At 42.2% G+C, this 21940-nt stretch overlaps 1 protein-coding gene and 1 long non-coding RNA gene across 2 annotated transcripts; one reads left to right on the forward strand and one right to left on the reverse strand.

Annotated features, from left to right (window-relative positions):
• The first annotated feature begins 3531 nt into the window (after positions 1 to 3531).
• LOC307039094 (uncharacterized protein) lies at positions 3532 to 5132 on the forward strand. The gene is made up of 4 exons (XM_079680893.1): positions 3532 to 3903; positions 3992 to 4177; positions 4655 to 4776; positions 4912 to 5132. The coding sequence occupies exons 1-4, from the start codon at positions 3766 to 3768 to the stop codon at positions 4934 to 4936; spliced, it is 471 nt and encodes a 156-aa protein (XP_079537019.1). The 5' UTR covers positions 3532 to 3765; the 3' UTR covers positions 4937 to 5132.
• Positions 5133 to 13979: 8847 nt separating this feature from the next.
• Positions 13980 to 17233, reverse strand: LOC307040459. Its single transcript, XR_013808500.1, has 2 exons — positions 14669 to 17233; positions 13980 to 14580 (listed from the first exon to the last, which is right to left on the reverse strand). It is a non-coding gene; the product is annotated as an uncharacterized lncRNA (long non-coding RNA).
• Between the last annotated feature and the right edge of the window lie 4707 nt (positions 17234 to 21940).

Raw genomic sequence — 21940 nt, forward strand, 5'->3', positions numbered from 1 at the left:
CACACGCACGCACGCACGCACACACACACACCTTGCGTTTTGACTGATGAATCCGAAATGGATGAACAAACTTTGTAGCCCAGTTTCCCAGCTTTTGTTTGTAGCCTTCATTTAACCAGATGAAAGCCCCTTGAGATCAAAAGATCTCTTTTTCAAGGGTGACCTGCAGGACATTAGTTACACATGTAACATAAGAAACAACAGCACAACAATAAGGATGACATATAACATAATGTACAGGGTACAGTTTACAAACTCTATTTACAGTGACAGGTACCATGAGTATCAAACAGCATGTCACCCAGCCGAGTTTTAAAATGATGCAGGGGAACCAAAGTGCTCCGTTTTAAACATGTTTGCAGACTGTTCCAAGTTAGTGGAGCTGCACAACTAAAAGCTTTCTTCCCTAAGACAGTCCTAGCACTTGGCACATTTAATAAAACAACATCATGAGATCTCAGGCAATAAGTACTTTCAATTCGTCGAGAGATCAGAGCAGATATAAAAAGGTAGTTTACCCAACATGGCTTTGTAAATGAACATGTACCAATGACTGAGCCTCCGTACAGTTAGTGATGGCAGACCTGCCTTGGCATACAGGGTGCAGTGATGAGTAAGTGCTTTACAGTTAGTAACAAATCTCAGAGCACTGTGATAGTCGGCATCTAACTTTTCCAGGCAATGGGCAGGTGCATTCATATAGATCAAATCACCATAGTCCAGCACAGGTAAAAAGGTCACAGTGACTAGCCTTTTCCTGGCTTCAAATGAGAAACAGGACTTGTTTCTGAAAAAGAAACCTAGTCTAACCCTCAGCTTTTTAAGCAGATTAATGACCTGAAGTTTAAAAGTAAGACAATCATCAAGCCAGATACCTAGATATTTATAACAGGTAACCACTTCAAGTCCTTGTCCTTGCATTGTAACAATATCCAAAGCAGTGTCTGTATTCTTTTTAGCTTTTGAAAAGAGCATTACCTTGGTTTTATCAACATTTAAAAGAAGCTTAAGCTCAGCGAGCTGAGTCTGAACAATGTTAAAAACAGCCTGTAATTTAATACCAGTCTCCTTAATGGAGGGACCTGCACAGTACATCACGGTATCATCCGCATAAAAATGTAAAGTAGCTTCATCCACATTTTCACCTAAACTGTTGATATATATAGAGAATAAAAGTGGACCTAAAACAGAACCTTGAGGAACACCATTAGCAATGTTCAACCACTCAGAAGACAGCCCATCAAAGTGAACACATTGGGACCTTTCAGAGAGGTAGTTCACAAACCACCCCACTGCATGGCTGGATATGCCAATACTGAGTAGCCTCTGCTTTAAGATGCGATGATCGACAGTGTCAAACGCTTTGGAAAGGTCAATAAATAGAGCTGCACAACTCTGCTTATTATCTCAAATACTCGTAATGTCATTCACCACTTTCATTGTCGCAGTGATGGTGCTGTGTTGCTTTCTGAAGCCTGACTGATGTTTAGACAGGATATCATTTTTACATAAAAACTCCTTTACTTGTTCACTCACTAGGCGTTCGAGCACCTTCGCCAGAACTGACAATTTAGAGATAGGCCTATAGTTATTTAAAATAGTTGCCTCCTCTCCTTTTAGCAAAGGCAAGACATAAGCTGACTTCCATACTTTTGGAATTGCATTTGTGTTGAGGTTAAAAAGAGTAATGAGAGGAAGAGCAATAAAATCTGCAGCTATCTTTAAAAAGAAATGTTCTACGTTGTCCGGGCCAGCCGGTTTCTTAGGATCTAACTTAGATAATGCTTCTTGAACAACATTGAGAGTAAAAGGAGTAAAACTGAAAGGGTTTTCCAGACCACATTGTTCAGAGTCACGGATTGGGGTGTTCACAGAAGCAGAGTTAGAAACAGAATCAAACAGAGAACCACAGGACACAAAATGCTCATTAAAGCAATTTAGCATAGTAGCCCTGTCCGATATAGAGCCAGATGCTGTGGTAAGGCACGGAGGTAGCTCATTACGGATCTCACCGGTGGATATTGATTTTATGGCTTTCCAAAATGTCCTAGGATTATTTAGGTTTTCTGTGGTAACTGACAAATAGTACTTCGACTTTGCACTTTTGACATTTGAAGTGAAGCTATTCCTTAGCTGCCTAAAACGCAGCCATTCTACCTCTGAGCCTGATTTCCTAGCCTTTGCCCAGGCCTTGTTTCTCTCATGTAGGAGACTAGACAGTTCAGCAGGAAACCAAGGATTGTCTCGTCCCTTTACTCTAAATGTACGCAGGGGTGCATGTCTATCAATGATCTCCATAAAACCAAGATAAAAATAAGACCATGCAGTTTCTACATCAGCACACAGATCGATTTTTCCCCTATCAAACCCAAACAGATCATGTAGAAAACCCTGCTCCACAAAATGTTTTATGTCCCTCTTAATAATAATACCAGGTTTAACCTTTTCAACCTTAGTGTCCCTAATTGTGGCTACAACACAGTGATCACTCAGATCATTCGCAAATACTCCCACAGATGAGTATTTATAGGGAACATTAGTTAGAATGAGATCAATTAGGGAGGATTTATGAGGGGACTTAATGTTTGGACGAGTAGGACTGTCAACAATCTGAGTAACATTCAAAGAGATACAAAGGTTTTTAAAATCCTCTGACACTGCAGTTAACCAGTCCCAGTTCAAATCTCCAAGTAGCATTATTTCATTGTAGTCTACTTGCGATAAAAGATTTGCTAGCGAAGACAAGGAGTCCTTGACAGCCGAGGGGGGTCTGTAACAGCCCACCACCACCACCTGTTGACCCTTTGCCACTTCTATATTTAATGCTAAAACTTCGAATTGCTTACTGATAGATTTGGAAACTAATATGGTTACACTGAACTTATTCTTAACATAAATGGCAACGCCACCACCTTTGTTAGGCCGGTCGGAACGATACACATTATAACCATTTAAGGCAATGTCAGAGGCCAAAATAGATTTATTTAGCCATGTTTCTGATAAAACAATGACGTCAGCGTCAGTCGAGCTTGCCCAAATGCGGACAAAATCTAGTTTACCTAACAGACTGCGCACATTCAAATGGATGAAACACAACCCAGACCTAGCTTTAAAATCAGCAGGAGTAGCAATCTGACTACTACTACTGGGCGGACCAGGGTTAGGTTGTACATTTCCTGACAGTAATAACAACAAAAAAAACAGGCATCTTTTCCTCTTAAACGACACACATACATTGTCATCTACTTTAGAATCACCGGAAAAGTCTGCGAGAGTGTGATTTGAGCTTAAAAAGCAGTCCTGAAGAACCATCATCGCAGGAAAACAAAAAAGACAAACAACATATTTTGTCGAACTGATTGCCTGTGACAAGGTAACCGGTAATTGTTTGTGTAGCACTCCCGATCCTTTGCAGGGGATGCTCACTCCGTCTAAAAGGCACAGCAGAGCCAAAATAGTGGCCATTTCCCCAGGCCAGCACAGCATCCACGATATTCCCTTCCGTTATGAAGTGAAGCGGCGTCACTCACCGAGCCCGGGGCACTGGAGGTGGGAGGCCCGGAGATGCAGGGCTGAAGAAAGACAGCAGGCCTCTCCGGTGAATCCTTCAGATCCCAAATCCAGATATATCCGGCGTGGAGGTGCTCCAGATCTCACCGCGATATCTCCACAGCAGCCCGGCGTGGCTGCGCACCGGTTTCACCGCGATGTCACAGGGGTATAAAATTCCACTGCACAGCAGCCCGGCACTCCTTTCCCACCGCGATGTCTCCAAGGTGGCTAAACTCCTCCGCACAGCAGCTCAGCGTGGCGGCTCTCCTGAGCACAGAAACACCGGAAAGGCGAAAGCAGGCCCCGGCCCGAGCGTGGAGGCACTGCGGTCTCTCCGTGAATATCTCCGTGGTAAATGATCAACAGCACAGCACAGCAGCACACGAGTAGTGTGTACAATAAAAGAAGACTAAAGAAAGTGTCCCTTTCCTTCCAAAAGGTTTACCACAGAGCCATCAACAAGAATCAACAGTGGGGAGAAATCCCTTCCTGGTACGGCACGCTCACGGCACGCTCACAAAGTGAAACTGAAAGTAGGCGTGTCCGGGGAGCAGTCTGCTATCTATCCACGAGTATGCCTCTTGTTTCCTCCGCCACATCTCCTCCGTCCATACCTCTGGGAAAGGTGAGCTTGAGCTAGCCAGGGGAACGTTGCTAGCGCAGCTAACGTTAACTTTAGTGTTAGCATTATCCACGTCCATGTTTGCCTGCCATTATAGAGCTTTTTTGTTAGCATTCTTGGGGGAAAGAGCTGCCGCAAAATCGGCGGGCGGCGAGCCCGTGTGTCACTGACACACTCCCAGCTCGCCACGGGGTCACGAGCGTGATGACGAATCATAATTTTTTAAGGAAATCGTTTTTATTTTTTTATTATAATTACTGTGAAATGTATTATGTTTTTGTCATTATTACAACAAATACACACTTGCAACTGATAACACTGGCAATGATTTTATATTTATTAGACTATTAAAAAAAAGATCATGCTCCAAATAATTGGGGGTACGGCGCACCCCCGCGTCCAATACCCACTACACCACTGGACCTACCTCTGTTCAACATCCTCTTTACTTTTCTCTCCAAATGTCTTCTCTCCCTGCAGCCCTTGCTCCCCCCTCCCTCTTGCCTTCCCTCTGCTCTCCCAATACATCTCACTCGATTCCTCTTCTGCAAACAGCTGACGAGTGGCCAGGGTCCCAGAGGAATTTCAACAACGGGGGAGAGGTACAAGTAATCATGTTTTCGCAGAAAGTATCTGCTCTTTTCCTCCGGACAGCTCTCACTGACCACACAGGGCTGCAATCCTCACGGACACTCCAACACTCTCATCCCTGTCTTTCTTTCTTTCTTTCTTGCCAGCCCTTTGCCTCTATCTCTGCAGTAAGAGATAAGCCTCAGTCACACACAGACACACTCCTGAACATGCAAAATGTCCATAATCTAAAATTAAGGCGCATGCTGAAGCTTATGTTTAACTCTTGATATTGCATCCATCTGTTTCTTCAAGTATCCTTTTCCTCTGTGTGCATGTATCTACCATTTCCGGTACATTTCAGAAAAATAAATATAAACATGCGTGAAACGACTGCCCCCTTAATTGCAAATAATTGATTTGTCATTGCACTGTTAATCTTTGGGGATTTACACAATCAACAATATAAAATATGTGTAATGTTGGATACAAGATCTTTTAAAAAAAAATATTGAAACTTCCAATACATGTGTCAAATATTGTCATTTTTTATATCCATTATAATTCATTTTCATACTGCAATACATACATCAAGTTTCATTTTGCAAACACAGAATAGTGATCCCATATGATTCTGAGGAGAGATTGATGTTGCCTTTTTTCAATAAAGACACAAATATTAACTATTGAAAAAGTAGGAAAAGCAAGCTCCTGCCATATCAATACACATCCACTTCAGTAGCCTAAACAATGCACCATTACACTGCATTTGTACTGAATGTTGAGAGTGAATATGAGTAAAGCTGCTCGGCCTGATAACATCCCTGGACATGTACGAAGAACATGTGCCAAGCAGCTAACGGAAATGTTGTACAGTTCCCTAACAGAGTGTTCCCTCCTGCTTCAAGCCTGCCACCATCGTGACTGTACCTGAAAAGTCTGCAGTGTCTAGTCTGAACAACTCCCGCCCCACCACAACCCCATCCTGATTGACAAATCCAACTCTGCAACTGGATATCCTCAAAAATAGTGGACTTCCTCACAAAAAGAACTCAGGCAAGTGGTGGAAGAACCTCAATCGTTCCATTTTCTCCGCTGTACTACAGAACAACGGTGCCCCGCAGGGCTATGTGCTGAGCCCATTCCTGTAACGATCAACTATCAAAAATAGCTGTGTTAAATAAACGCACAAGGGGTTCTTGATATAAAATAATATATTAAAGGTAAACAGAACTGATAAACGGACAATCTACTCTTTCCACAAAATAGTCCCCACGGAAGTGTATTTACCAGTCTATATCCACACATTCACAAAATAAACAAATACAGGTTTTATACGTTATTCAATTATATTCACAGTTTTCCAGCCAAGCAAAACACAAATTATTTTTTTTAAAAGGTCAGCTCGGCGATAAACCGAAATTGTCTTTACTGCCTAATCCAGGCCACTATAGTTCATTGCCAAAAAAACGGAAATGTTTGTAGGCCTATTTAGTAGAGATGTTAAGATTCACCGATTCGCATCGGTGCACCGGCATAAACGTTCAAGATGCGAGTGCACCGGTTGAAAGAGTGCACATCGGCTACAGTTTGGGTTGAACCGGGTTGAACTCGCGATGCATCGATTGCGTAGCGTCTTTGCATCGGTAAAAAAACGATTCATTCATATAAAATCCCCTCATCTTGTCAACGCTCAGCAGAGACGATCTTTGATATTTGCTTCACCACTACGGAGGCCGAGAGTCTCAGTTATCAACACATATCCGTAGACCTTTGTATGAGTTATCTTTATTACTTAACAGGTCTACAGCCATGATACATAGATCCGTCCTAGATGCGGACTTGCATACACACAGTATCACTCCGCAGCCGCACCCCATCAGTAACGTCCTGATGGTATATGTGCGCGGCACTATATACTACAGACGGTCAACTTGAAAAATCACTCGTAAATTGTTAACGATGCCGAGCCGCTTTGAAGTACACAAGTAGTTAGAGGAACTTAGCGACTCACATAAAGAGGCGACGTGGGGTCTGCGGCTGAAAAGAGAAACCTGAAAGTTAGACATATGAGTTAAATCACCCAGTGAGGTGTTCTGTCAGAGAGAGTGGTGTTTAGTTTACAGCAGTCTGTGAAGGCCAATCATAATTTAAATGTCTTCCTTGCTGTAAGCAGTTATGAAATACCTGTTTGTGAAAGGTTATTTGTATTCTTTATTGTTCATATAGAACCCACTGCTTTCTGCTCACTGGTGAGTTAGCCTATGAATGAATGTTAAGCACATCAGGCTGGCAGCTGTATGGACATTGCTCTATGGTAGCTGTTATTTGCATATTGTTAATCATGAGCAATGCATCCTTACATTGTTTAACTGTGAGGTGTTATACAATTGTACTGTACTCTGGAGAGCTTTTAAAGGTAAAAAAATAAACGGCATGATGGGATGTGCAGTACCAAATATGTAAAGCACTTTTTTGTTAATGTATGATTTGCTGCATATAAGGAATAAAACCAAAAATCCTCTGTCGTACCATATTGAATTATCATTATTTTTGCATCGTGTTGAATCGCATCGTATCACCCCGAATCACATAATGTTGAGTCAAATCGTATCGAACTGTATCGCAACAGGGGTGAATCGTATCGTATCGCATCGCCTGGTGTTTCAAATGTATCGTTAATGTATCGTATCGTGGCAACGTATCGAGATGCGCATCGCATCGGCCTCAGTGATGGAGATGCACATCCCTACTATTTAGGCTATAATCCACGGAGAGAAAAACACGATGATCGGCGTGGCACAAAGGAGCGATCTCACCCTGTGTTGGAGAGAATCTCTCTCTCTGTGCGCGTCCTCTCCACGGAGACGTGCTTCTTGGTCGGATCGATGCAATATCCACATTCAGTTATTTTCCCTGTTGCATGTTAATGTACATAAACACATGCTGAGGAAAACTTAAATATTTGTCTGAATACCCGCATTCACCGCACACACACACACACACACTTCCTCCTCCCGTGAGAACCAACCCCTGGCATCCCGTTGACGCGCCCACTAAAAAGGCCCCGGGCGTGCCGCGACAGGTGAATATGTAGATGAGGCTTAATGACCCACACCCTCAAACCGTACATAACAGTGGACATTAAGAACTGCAGTTGCGAGGATATTATACATGTATCATAGTTCATTTCATGATAATCAACATGCCTTAAACCTTTTCCCCTGCCACTACAGTTTAGAAAAAACACCTTAAAGTGGACCTATCATGCTATATTTGAATAATATAGTGTAGGACCATACCTATATAAGGCATATTTATACTTTTTATTTTTCAAAATACCAAACAGATCATGCATTTTAGCCATTCCTCATTTCGCTCAATTTAACACTGTCTTTGCATGGGCTGATTCTTTGAGAACAGCACCATCTACAGGCCTGGCATATGTACTACAGCGTCTCCAGCGCTTTCGAACGGCAATGTCCGTGGCTTTCTCCTCCTGATTGGTGGAGTTGGCCCAATAGCCGTAGCGCCACTCCTGTGACGTCACAAAAGTGTTCAAATCTGGATCAGTCTGTATCAGATCCGTTGCAGCCCCTTTTTAAGAGATTTGGGTATGGAGGAAAATAGAGAGGGTTGTGTTTTCTGACACTTGGAGAGTTCCCTGGAACAACGGGGACACATATTCATGTATAAAAGACGTACAAAATTGCATTTTGTAAGGTAGGTCACCTTTAAATCAATGTGTGGCCGCCACACACTGTAAACCCATACTGCAGCCCCCAATCCGTGGTGGCACTAGACCTTTTCGCTGCCCATCATTTTGACGGACAGGATCGTACATTTTCCGTCATAATCCATTATTATTACCCGTCGGGTCTGTACACACGTCACTCACGTATCGCGCTGAGGGGAGGGGTTCACCCTCGTGAACTGTTAGCGCCGGTGTTATGCCATATTGTGCATGCCCACCGAGATATGCATGCACCTCGTGGGAGCGCGCCCCAGCATAAAGTAAAAACACCCAGACATTTCAATGATTTGTACGGCTTGGAAACAATATAATTTCCTTTTTGACGGGCATGCATAACACGGCATAACACCGGAGCCTCGCTGCGGGGAAACGTTGGCGCTGTTCCGAGTTTGTTCTAATCCGTCAAAATTACAGACTGCTTTCATATTTTTCCGTCATTTCAAAAGAAAATCTGTCATAGACGGAAAATATTTTGTTAACACAGTGGTTCTCAAACTTTTTCTGTCAGGCCCCCCCTTTGGAGAAAAAAACAAATCGGGCCCCCCCAACACAAATAGTCAGGCTCAGTGGCGGCGCCAGAGATTTATTTTGGGGGTGCTATGGGGTAGCTTGACGTTTCATAGAAGGTGCTCAAACATTTAGGGTTTCCCATTAATGTACCGGTCGCTACAGTGGAATTTTCTACTGCAACATTCCCCACGCAATTACACAACGTACCCGCGACTGTTAGAATGAAGGCTCAATAATCAGCTCACGGCATATAGGGGTAAAGTGCTATTTTTATAGGTGGTGTGTTGACCTCACATAGGGGGGTCCGGGGGGATGCTCCCCCGGGAAGATTTATTTTTAAATATTGAAGTTAAAAGCATCAATCTGGTGCACTTTGAGAGCAAAATTAAGAGATCTATGAATACCTCTCTCAACACCTATATGAAACAGAACTGTAAACAGATTTACTTTTTCTTTATGGATATTTTACAAATCACCCTTTTAAACTTTATTCTTTTTTTACTGTCATATAGTATTTCATACCTGTTTTTAATTTATTCTCTTATTTTTTTTATAAATATAATGATCATATAAACGTGTGTCTCGGAAATAATTGTTTACATAAATGGTGACCAAAACGTTTGAGACCCACTGAGATAACACTGAGAGAGTCCTTTAGTTCACTGAGTCTCTCAGTCTGACAGGAGAGGAATCTCCTCCACTTTGTTTTTGAAAAAACTCCTTAAATCCGTTAGCCTAGCTCGCTAGCACCAGAAGCTAACAACAACGATCTCCGGTACCGGTGCGCTCTCTCTCTTTCTCTCTCTCTCGCTCGTGCACACAAAATGGCTCGTTCCACACACACACACACACACACACACACACACACACACACACACACACACACACACACACACACACACACACACACAAAGAGCCGAGCTTTCATGAAACACAGAGACACAGACATAAAAGTACTGTACTGCATCATATTATTTTCGAATCAATAATTTTTCAATTTATGATTTTTATTTTCATAACCATTTTTCGTCCTTGTCTCTTGCATCCCCCCTGGCATGCCTCTGCGCCCCCCACTTTGAGAAACACTGGGTTAACGCGACCACTCCCCCCAGTATGGAGACAACTCTGTTGTGAAGGTGATAGATGAAACCTGATTCTGTGATGTAGCTTTTATTCAAATTAGCTGCAGCTGACCAAGCCCCCCTGCAGAAGAGGGGGGCGAGGCACGGTCTATTAGCTTATTCGTTATTCTCGCGTCCAGGAGAGAAGCTTTAAAAGTAAGAGACAATGGAGTCTCTGAGAGAGGTTCAAATGGGTACTTTAATTAAAATGGCGCGGTAATGTTAAAAGCAAAGATATGGTTCAGAGAGAGGGAGAGGGAAGCTGTAGCCTCCTCTCGCAGTCACGGCCGTCCAGAAAGAGACTCCACAAGGCTCCGTCACCTGACTATCTCATTTGGCTCCTCCACTTCAATTGCGGCTGTGGCGTAATCTTCCGCCCTCCTTTCAACAATGTCCGATATCGCACGTAACAGAGGATTTTTACATTGTACATTCAATACATAACTAAACACGCCTTTTATCCTCCTTATCTCTTTCATGACTTTTCATGTAATACATTTTTAACGGGGTAATTCAATACCTTAAAAACACTGGAAATACTTTACGACAGTTATCATTTATGCTACTGTTAGAAATTAAAATCAATGTTTTATGGCATAATTTAGTTTAAACATGCCATCAGTTAAAATGCTGATTTATACTGAAAAAACCTGAAATTCTCGTGCACAACCAGTTAAGCTTTTATTCTGAAAATCCTTCATCTCCGGTTAGCATTTAGCATGTGGCTAATATACGATTTCCTAAAGAGGTGAATTTAGTAGCGAAATGACATGGAGTGGTGCAAACCGAAACCTACTGATTTAACACTAAAACTATAGATGTCGAGATACTACCATGCTGAATATTAAATGAAGGTACAGTTTATTTGAATACATTATTGTTTACAGACGAGAGTAGCATGTGACAACTCCGGAATGACTGGAAACCAAACCAGCCGTGAAGTATTTTCTGTATTTTTTAGAGTATTGATTACAGCGTTTAGAATGTGTTACATGAAAAGTGATGAAAGAGAATATGAGGAGAAAAGGCGTGTTAAGCATATATTGAATGTGAAAAGTACCAATCCTCTGTTTAAATGCAACAACGGACATTAGAGACGAGGCGAGCCGGCTGGCGGTGAGGAGCCAGCAGAGGATATACAGGACTGTGTCAGAAAATTAGAATATTGTGATAAAGTTCTTTATTTTCTGTAATGCAATTAAAAAAACAAAAATGTCATACATTCTGGATTCATTACAAATCAACTGAAATATTGCAAGCCTTTTATTATTTTAATATTGCTGATTATGGCATACAGCTTAAGAAAACTCAAAAATCCTATCTCAAAAAATTAGAATAGTTCCTCAGACCAAGTAAAAAAAAAAGATTTATAACAGCAAAACACAATCAAACATTTGAAAATGTCCATTAATGCACTCAGTACTTGGTTGGGAATCCTTTTGCACGGATTACTGCATCAATGCGGCGTGGCATGGAGGCAATCAGCCTGTGGCATTGCTGAGGTGTTATGGATGCCCAGGATGCTTCAATAGCGGCCTTTAGCTCATTAGCATTGTTGGGTCTGGTGTCTTTCAGCTTCTTCTTCACAATACCCCACATATTCTCTATGGGGTTCAGGTCAGGGGAATTTGCAGGCCAATCGAGGACAGTAATGCCATGGTCAGTACACCAGTTACTGGTGGTTTTGGCACTGTGGGCAGGTGCCAGATCATGCTGGAAAATGAATTCCTCATCTCCATAGAGCTTTTCAGCAGACGGAAGCATGTAGTGCTCTAAAATCTCTTGGTACACAGCTGCATTTACTCTGGGCTTGATGAAACACAGTGGACCAACACCAGCAGCTGACATGGCTCCCCAAACCATCGCTGACTGTGGGAACTTCACACTGGATTTCAAGCAACTTGGATTTTGCTCCTCTCCAGCCTTTCTCCAGACTCTGGCGCCTTGACTTCCAAATGAAATACAAAACTTGCTTTCGTCTGAAAAGAGGACTTTGGACCACTGTGCAACTGTCCAGTGCTTCTTTTCCTTAGCCCAAGTCAGACGCCTCTTCCGTTGTCTTGAGTTCAGAAGTGGCTTGACCATGGGAATACGGCTATTGTAGCCCATTTCCCGGACACGTCTGTGAACAGTGACTTTTGATACCTGGACTCCAGCTTCAGTCCACTGTCTTTGAAGCTCCCCCAAATTCTGGAAGCGACTCTTCTTCACAATGCTGTTAAGGCTGCGGTCATCTCTCTTGGTTGTGCAGCGTTTCCTGCCACATTTCCCCCTTCCAACAGACTTTTTGTGGATGTGCTTTGAAACTGCACTCTGTGAACAGCTTGCTCTTTGAGAAATTTCTTTTTGTGTCTTACCCTCCTGATGGAGGGTGTCAATGACGGTCCTCTGGACAGCAGTCAGATCAGCAGTCTTCCCCATACTTGTGATTTAGTTTACTGAACCAAGCTGAGTGTTTTTCAAGGCTCAGGAAACCCTTGCAGGTGTTTCGAGTTAATTAGACGATTCAAGTGATTCGTTGAACACCCTACTAGTATACTTTTTCATGATATTCTAATATTTAGAGATAGGATATTTGAGTTTTCTTAAGCTGTATGCCATAATCAGCAATATTAAAATAATAAAAGGCTTGCAATATTTCAGTTGATTTGTAATGAATCCAGAATGTATGACATTTTTGTTTTTTTAATTGCATTACAGAAAATAAAGAAATTTATCACAATATTCTAATTTTCTGAGACAGTCCTGTATATAACAGCACCGGACGAGGGATTCCCTCTCTTCTCTTGCTCAGGAGAGCCGGATCACAGCTGTTTTCTGCCTGAACAATATTCTGTCTGTAACACTACTATGGCGTTATATTTGTGCCTCTATCCTGAGCACGCAATGAAACATGTTGAGCCTAGAAAATGCAATTGAGCGCACACTTGAACATTTTTTAGCACAGAGAAATATATTTTCTCTCATAAAACTCCTGCTCCGTGCGCAAGCAGACCGCTGCACGCGCTCTCTCTCCCTCGCTCGCTCGACCTCTCCACCCTGTGCGCGCTCAGCTTTGCCTGCCTGCTCGTTCAAGTTGTCACAGCGTTACAAATGTGCCACGAAACCAACCAATCGGAGAACCCGAGAAGGTCAATTCTGATTGGCTGGTCCAGCACTATGTAGAGAGAAGAGTTGCGACAGCGGAAGTCCAAAATGCTTGATTGTCACGTGGTTCAGAGAGACTCAGAAAGTTCGCGGAAGTTTGTGGCGGGCCATTTGAATCACGATTTGAATGCATTGATAACAGGATAGAAATGCAATTTTTGGTAGTTATTGGTCAATAAAGGTTTTGATTTGCAATATGTATACAACATATCGATATGTGTATGTAGTTACATCAATGTGTTTTTTTTTTAAAGTAAAATGTGCTCATATTTGAGGATTAAGACAAAATAAGAAGTACTTTATTGATACCAATTGGGGAAATGTTTACGCTGCAGCAGCAAAAGAAAAGGCATTGTACATTAGACAGTTAAAAGACTAGAACTAAACAATCGAAAATGTAAACATCTTAAATAGAAATAACATAGCATTACAAAAAGTAGAAAATATACATGGATAGTGTGAACAGCTATCTTACCTGTTAACATACATGTTAGGCTAACGTTGCCTTGGTTACAGAGCCTGTTGCTGTTGTTTATTGCTTTTAATTCTTTAAAACAAATATTATCTTCTTAAACTTGTATGAGTCAAGAACATCACATCCTTATTGATATATTTAGAGGGAGGGAAGGAAGGAAGGTTTCAAAAATTCTGATTAGAATCATTTCTACCATTTCTTTAATTCATGGTGTTTTCACTAATCCCCTGGTAATTGAGGACATAAGTCATCTAAATGGCTAATGTAATCTTTATGACTTTCAGAAAGGACAGGAGACCGACAGGTGCCTATCAATGATTGTCAACTGACAGCACAATGAATCAAAGCACAAGCAGCAACAGCATGAAGATGTTAAATGTGTTGTTTTAGGAACATCCATGTAACTAAATGGAATTCAATAAACATTGAATAGCATGCGTGCAGTTTGTCTGTGCCTTTTCCTCTGTGTTGTCCTGGCATATAGTCTCCCCCATGGTTTGCTGTGCTGCTGGGGGATGCTCCAATCACTCATAGAAAGGAGTACACATGTACGGCTTACCCACTGACACAGAGAGGAGGAAAGAATGGCTGGCTCAAGTCAGCATGAGCCTTTTAACTATCACAAAAGACAACAACAGCAACAAAATAGGTGAGGTAATCATATTTTTCAGAAAACGAAGACCACACCATTGGGAAGCTTAATGTATTTTTAATCAAAAATAAGGAACAGGGAGAGGCTTGCAAAACTCTGGGAGATGAGACTCAGGCTCAGGGTGAGGGTCTCATTGCAGGTCTTCAGGCTCCATTGAATCCCCCTGGGGTCCTTGTGCTGAGAGAGGGAGACATAGACAGGAGAAAGGGTTAGATACATCTAGCAACCTATAGGACGGGAAATGGCTGACCTATTTTGAACTTACCTTGTATTTTCACTCTCACTTAAGTCCCTCTCCCTTTGCCATCAATCCAAAATTAGCTGAGCTGCAACATAATACAGAGAGGTAATAATCAACAGAATCACAAGGACATAATATGACTCTGCTAAAAACACTCACCCATAAATTACGTTTTTGTTTACTTGTCTCAAATATCCACTCTAAATCCATATCAATAGCAATGTATCACAAAAATAGCTCTCTTCCTTATTAGTGTGTAACGTTAACTATATTATGCTAGCTTGAACTCCAAAATGGATATCCTCATTTCACCACCTCCACCCACTACAATCACACGCCCCAATGTTAGATTTAACTCCCTCCACCCCGGATAAAAGCACGTTAAGAAGCCCTTTCTCTCTAATTCCACAACGTTGGACGGAATAAACATTAAGAGAATGGATTAATAGGCTGTTCATGGTTAACGTGTGTTGCTAACTTTATCCGGTCCTAGCCTAATCTGTTTAGTTGTCCGGTTAAAAATTAACGCAAGCTCTATGCCCATTGTAGAACAGGAAACAGAAGTTGGTCCAGGTTCTGGTCAACCCAAAATTGTGATAGAGAGAGAAACATGTTTGCCATTCTGCCACCTCTAATGCTTAAACAGGGTTCCTGAAGGTTTCAACCTTTTTAAGACCATTTTAAATAGAATTTAAGACCTATTTCACGGCAATAAAGTATGAAGGAAAATTGCTATGAAAGAAGAAATACGTCCCATAATTACTTACAAAGTAAATGTATTCATGTTCAACATAAGAACAATGACTGAACATAACAGCATAACAGTACACAAAACTGTCCTCACACACACATCTAGAGTATGTGTGTGTGTGTGTGTGTGTGTGTGTGTGTGTGTGTGTGTGTGTGTGTGTGTGTGTGTGTGTGTGTGTGTGTGTGTGTGTGTGTGTGTGTGTGTGTGTGTGTGTGTGTGTGTGTGTGTGTGTGTGTGTGTGTTAGGGCTGTGCAATTCATCTTATTTTAATCGCAATTACGATTTTGGCCTGCCACAATTACGAAAACAACATAATCGAAAAAAACGATTATTTTGCTTTGCGAGGTTGTGACAGTGCACTACAACATATTTGATCTAATTAATTTTAGTCTAATTTATTTATCATATTTATATATGTTTAGTAGCTTGTGGAAGTGCGCTCCAAAATATTTGTTGATCTTGTTTATTGGTATTTATTATTTTGATATTATTTATTTAAATGTATCATTTATTTTTGTATTGATTTTTCCGTTTAATTATACGTTCAGGGTAATCAACAGTTAAAAAGATATTGTTCAAATTATTATTTGTTTTAAAGTTCAATAAATGGATGTTTTCAAAGTCAATGAATAATCGTATTTAATAATCATGATATTAATTATTGACCAACATAATCGTGATTATTGCCATAATCGAGCAGCCCTAGTGTGTGTGTGAGAGAGAGAGAGAGAGAGAGAGAGAGAGAGATAGAGAGAGAGAAACTATATTCAGAGCCCTGCTGCCTTGGCTACACTATTTCATCGTTGCTGTATGATTGGTGTTTAGCTACAGTATTTAGCGTCTCCAGCACCTCCGCTTTTAGAGTTGACGTTGTAGACCCAAACGTCGCCCGGAGGTTCCCCCGGTGTTGTTGCGGGAGCTGCTGCACTGGCTCACGCTCCACTAGCTAATGCTACATTAGCAAAACAAACGCACATTTTATTTGCAAAAGGTGCAGCGGGCTTTAAACATATTCCCCTCCACTGGTTTCAACCAAGCACTAAATTAGATGTTTTCCAACCAAATACGGTTGAACTGACACTTCCCCATATTAATATGTAAGTAGATTCGAAGATACATGAGTTTCTGACTGCCGCTGGCTGAAGCTTGGTTGCTAGGTTATTAGCTGGGTGTTCTCCAATAAGGGGCCGGGGGAAACAAAGTTAGTGATTACTGGTTCCATGTTGATTTAATTCAATACAAAATTGTTGGGGGGAACTGAAAGGCTATTACCGTACTGGTTACTTTGCAACCCGGACATTTCCCCCAAAACACATTTAGACGCGATCTCAACACAGAAGTACCTTTCAAATTCGATCATTTTTAAGACCTTCTAAATCATAATTAAGACCTTTCTTATTTTTTTTGTCATATTTAAGACCTTTTTAATGCCTTAAATTCATATTATCAAATGTAAGACTTTTTAAGACCCCGCGGGAACCCTGTTACAGCAAGTAATCAATACCTCAGAAGGGTTCATGACGTACATGTAGGCTACGGTTTGTTAGCTGTTTGCTTAAACTACCCCTATAGCTATGTTGCCGGCTAGCAAACTCAGGCATTGCAAACAATAACGTGATATCAGAAAACTAGAAATGTATAACTCACCCGACACTGTGGCGTGCTATTCTCTTCATTCGAGTCTGTCATGTCCTGTAATGTCAACGACGGATGTGTAATAAGAACGTCAACAGCCTGATGGCAACCGAAAATCCCTCTCTCATCTCAGATAGAAGATATGATTGGAGACGACCAGCCAATCAGAATTGACCTTCTCGAGTTCTCCGATTGGTTGGTTTTGTGGCACATTTGTAACGCTGTGACAACTTGAGCGAGCACAGGCGAAGCTGAGCGCGCACAGGGTGGAGAGGTCGAGCGAGCGGGGGAGAGAGAGCTCGTGCAGCGGTCTGCTTGCGCACTGAGCAGGAGTTTTATGAAAGAAAATATATTTCTCTGTGCTCAAAAATGTTCAAGTGTGCGCTCAATCGCATTTTCTAGGCTCAACATGTTTCATTGCATGCTCAGGATAGAGGCACAAATATAACGCCATACGCTACCGCGCATTAACCCGTTAATAACGCGTTAACGCAAAAAAAAATTAACGCCACTAATTATTTTAACGCGATTAACGCATGTGTATTTTTTGTCCTCGGCCGCCCCATAGTTTCAGAGCGCATCAAGTTTAAAATACCATCTACAGCTGATGCTGAGAGCCCCGCTCCTGCCGCCCGCTTGCGGCAGACCACACTTTCACGCTCACCGGCAGGCACCGACTGGCCATCGGGAGGACCGGGAGGGTGTGTGTATGTGTGGCGCGAGAGAGAGACCTTACGTGTATTGTTGTTGTTGCTAGCATCTGGTGCTAGCTAGCTGCGCTAACGGATATAAGGAGCTGTTTCACAGAGGAGCGACATTTTGCCGACAACTGCGCCAAGCACTTGACTTTATGCAGGTAGCCAGACAGTGGGACATTGTATGAACAGTCAGCACACTCAGCACGGATAGTGCAACATGATTGCAGCGTCCAGGCAGCTCCCGTTCGAGCATATGCCTTGAGTTGCACATAGCTCCAACGATCACACACACACACACACACACACACACACACACACACACACACACACACACACACACACACACACACACACACACACACACACACACACACACACACTGTATTATTGTATGAGAGATGTTCAAGGTTGAATTGAGGCGAATATTTGTAATGTTCAGAGGTTGTTGTGTTTAATATTCATGAAAATATTTGTCATTGTTCAAATGATAATAAACATTAGCATAAAGCATATTTGTCCGCTCGTATGTTGATAAGAGTATTAAAGACTTGAAAAATATTCCTCTAAGGTACATTTAGAAAACAGATAAAAAATGTGTGATTAATTTGCGATTAATCGCGATAAACTATGGACAATCATACGATTAATCGCGAATAAATATTTTAATCGACTGACAGCCCTAAAAATAAACTATACCTTCATTTAATATTAATAATATCTCAACGTCTAAAGTTGTAATGTTAAAATAAGTAGGTTTCGGTGTGCAACACTCCGTGTAATTTGGCTTTTAAATTCACCTCTATAGGAAAAGGAATATTAGCCACATGAAGCTCAGCGCAAGTTCAGGCAGGAAGACCTATCACTTCGTATTGCACGTCATGGCAATACTCGCTCCCTTCACTAAATGATAGGGAGCGCCACTCCTCAATAACCTATCACTTCCCTCCATTCACAAGCCTAATTATCGCACCTGTTAATCCCTCTATATATGCTCTCCCCTTTTCCATCAGCTGTCTTCCAGGTTTCAACGCGCAAGCAGCAGCAGGGCTTCGTCCCAGCTCCAGGTATATATTCATCAGCTCCGCAGTCTTGCGGATTAAGCTAGGCGGCGTTCCCCAGTTGGCTAGCGGTTCTAGCCGGCCACCCCGCAAACCCGGACGCGGAAGGAAAAGACAAGGACATCGGGCTCCACGGAAGTTCCTCCGGCTTAATGGAAAGGGGCTACTTCAGGCAAACAATTGACGCACGCCTTCAGTCTCTCTCTCTCGAGAGCATCACTGACATCAGGGCCGCTCTAATGCGGCGCTTCACGCGGAACGGGCCCTCATCGCTCGCGAAGCTTCACCCATTTCTGGCTTTAACTACAACCCCTCTTGCAGGCAGGCAGGGCTTAAGCTACATCCCATCGAAGCTACTTCTCCTCCCGGCTCAGTAGCCAGTACTGGAAACTAAGTGCGTCATAGACGTCTAGCAGGTTCAGTGCACAGCAGGCTCGCCTCCTTTCCCTGCGCCTCACCGCTAAAACAGGCAAGAAAAGAGAAGAGAAAAAGAGAGGAAGAAAAGAAAAAGAGAGAGAAGAAGAAGAGCAAAAGGGAAAAGAGAAAGGAAAGAAGAGGAGGAGAGAGAACGGAGAAGAAGAGAAGAGAGAAAGAAGAAGAACAAGGAAGAGAAAAAGCAAAAAATAAGAGAAGAACGAAGAAAAAAGGAGAGAGAAAAAGAAAAGAAAGAAAAGAGAGCAGGAAAGAGAAGAAGAATAAGGAGAGAGAAAAAGAGAGAAGTTCGTTTATGCATTGTTACCTTTAGTTCAGGGTTAAGGTGAGTTTCAGGCAGCGTCGGGTGTAACGCGTTACAGCATGGAGTTATGCAGTTCGGGTAACTACTACCCGTCACAATGCTCAGTAAGTACCGCAGTTTCAAGCTTCAACACAGCCACGGATGCTGCCCATCCGTGTTTTTTTTGGGGATTTCTTTCAGGGAGAAAGAGAAGTTCATGTAAGATGATAGAAGACAGTCTAATCACCCAACCAGCACATCAGCATCTACGTCTCACCGTGGCGTAATTAAACTGCTAATTAAGCTAGTCCTATATCGGCTCGACAGTAACGGTTGCCAGGTTGCCATTGGCAACCATTCAGAAAAATGTCAACCACTTCTTGGACTTTGGTTGCCATCAGTGGCAACCAGTTTTTAACATAAAGAAATAGGGACAGCAAACAGCAAAACGTGCACCCCAAAATAGATAAATGTTCATATTTGTTTTAAGAGTGATATTTAATTGTTGTGACCAGTCGGAACCTGATACTTAAATTGCACGTGCATTGGCGTGATTACGGAGCCAGAAAGCGATGCACGTTTACTCGCGTGTGTGGTGCGCCGTGTGTTTGTTTTACAACAAAATGGCGAACCAAAATAAGTTATTTGACTGTGTTGTAAAAAGTTCAGCCAACACCTCAACTTCTCAAACGAATGTTCAAAGTGATTCAACTGATAAAGCGTAAGGTAAACCCGAACGAAAAACAAAGAGGAATGTTTTCCATTCACTTCCGGTAAAAGTTCCTTCAAAATAAGAGTCCCGATCTTATTACTACCAAAATAAAAGTGCAAAACGAAACTTTACCATAGAAAATGTTGACATAAAATTATAATCACTTCTATAAAAAGGTAACACATTTTAAATATAGTTAGACATATTAAAGGTAATTTACAGCATCAATAATTAATATCAAATGTTTAACTGTGAATGGTTTTCATTTATTTAACATTAGAAATGTATTAGTCTGGCCAATCCAATACTTCAATGCTGAAGGGCCAATGGGTCTATGGTGGGGGTCAGCACAAAGGTCAAGAAAACCCACATTTGAAAGGGAGACAACGGATGATCAAGAAACTAGTGACTTGCTCAATTCATTTGTGAGGGATCTATGAAGAACAGGACAACAGCAGCACTACTGGTATTTTGTATACCAGCAATTGAGGGTGGACAAGTTTACTACCACTTAAGTTCAAATAAGTGCGTTAATTACTTATTGTAAAGCATTTGAACATTCTTTTGTATCACATGTTCATTATTAAGTTGATGTATAACTGTATAGCATCTTAATTATTTAAAATATAAGGTATCTAAAAAAGGGAAACTGTATTTTCAGTTTTGGCAACCAAAAGCTGATGCCTGGTTGCCAGCCTGGCAACCACTTTTAAAAGTTAGCGTTGAGCCCTGCCTATATCATGGGTCATGTCTCAGTATTTACCTAAGCAAATATTATTTCATGCTGCTCATATGGCACTCATATATTTGGTTTCATGCTCACATGGCTTATGTTAAGCAGGGTATGATATTCATGCATCATTGTACTCAAGCTAACAGCTGCATTACATTGTCTACATCTCCCTCTTCGCCGGGCATCAGCTCGTGCCGGCTATCCAAGATCTCTCCAGCTTACCTATGGTAAACATGCATATAACTGGTGGTGGTGTCTTAAGAGCATTTCAGGGCTCGTTCAGGATAGGTGAAGCAAACCTGCCGCAATCAAGGTAATTATTCCTCTTCCCTACAACAACCGCTTCTCATCCTACATTCGTCCGAACCTCAGTGTCGTGCTGGCTATCCAAAGGTCTCTCCAACCTTAAAATTGGTACGTATGCATATAACTGGTGGTGGTTCTTAGCATGTCAGCACGTATATTCGCCCCGCGGCTCATGTTTATCCTTGCATGTCTAACCCTGTACGTCCAGGTTGTAACCTTCGAGTCTGTATAAAATGTGTCCCTGCGAAGTCAGGTTGCCCCGTACGTCCAGGATGCCCTGTACGTCCAGGATGCCCCGTACGTCCGGGATGCCCCGTACGTCCGGGAAGCCCTGCATGTCCAGGATGCCCCGTACGTCCAGGACGCCCCGTATGTCCGGGACGCCCCGTACGTCCAGGATGCCCCGTACGTCCGGGACGCCCCGTACGTCCAGGACGCCCCGTACGTCTGGGATGCCCCGTACGTCCGGGAAGCCCTGCATTTCCAGGATGCCCTGTACGTCCAGGGAGGATGCCTAGGAGGCATCAGTATGTCTAAATCCCCACATGTATTAACCTCTCATTTCATCCATAGATTTCCACTGCATCCCACAAGGTAAGATTTCATCACGTTCAGTACTTCATACTTTCACTTCTTTTGGGGGTTCATCGGAAACGGTTCTTCCCTTCCCGAATGACATCCTACCAAA

The sequence above is a fragment of the Notothenia rossii genome (genome assembly GCF_949606895.1).
Source record: "Notothenia rossii genome assembly, chromosome: 5".
NCBI lineage: Eukaryota > Metazoa > Chordata > Actinopteri > Perciformes > Nototheniidae > Notothenia > Notothenia rossii.

Coding starts and splice junctions, on each gene's coding strand:
- LOC307039094 (XM_079680893.1), top strand. CDS start 3,766: ATGTCTCCAAGGTGGCTAAACTCCTCCGCACAGCAGCTCAGCGTGGCG. Junction 4,178..4,654: donor CGTCCATACCTCTGGGAAAG/GTGAGCTTGAGC, acceptor CTCTCCCTGCAG/CCCTTGCTCCCCCCTCCCTC. Junction 4,777..4,911: donor ATTTCAACAACGGGGGAGAG/GTACAAGTAATC, acceptor CTTTCTTGCCAG/CCCTTTGCCTCTATCTCTGC.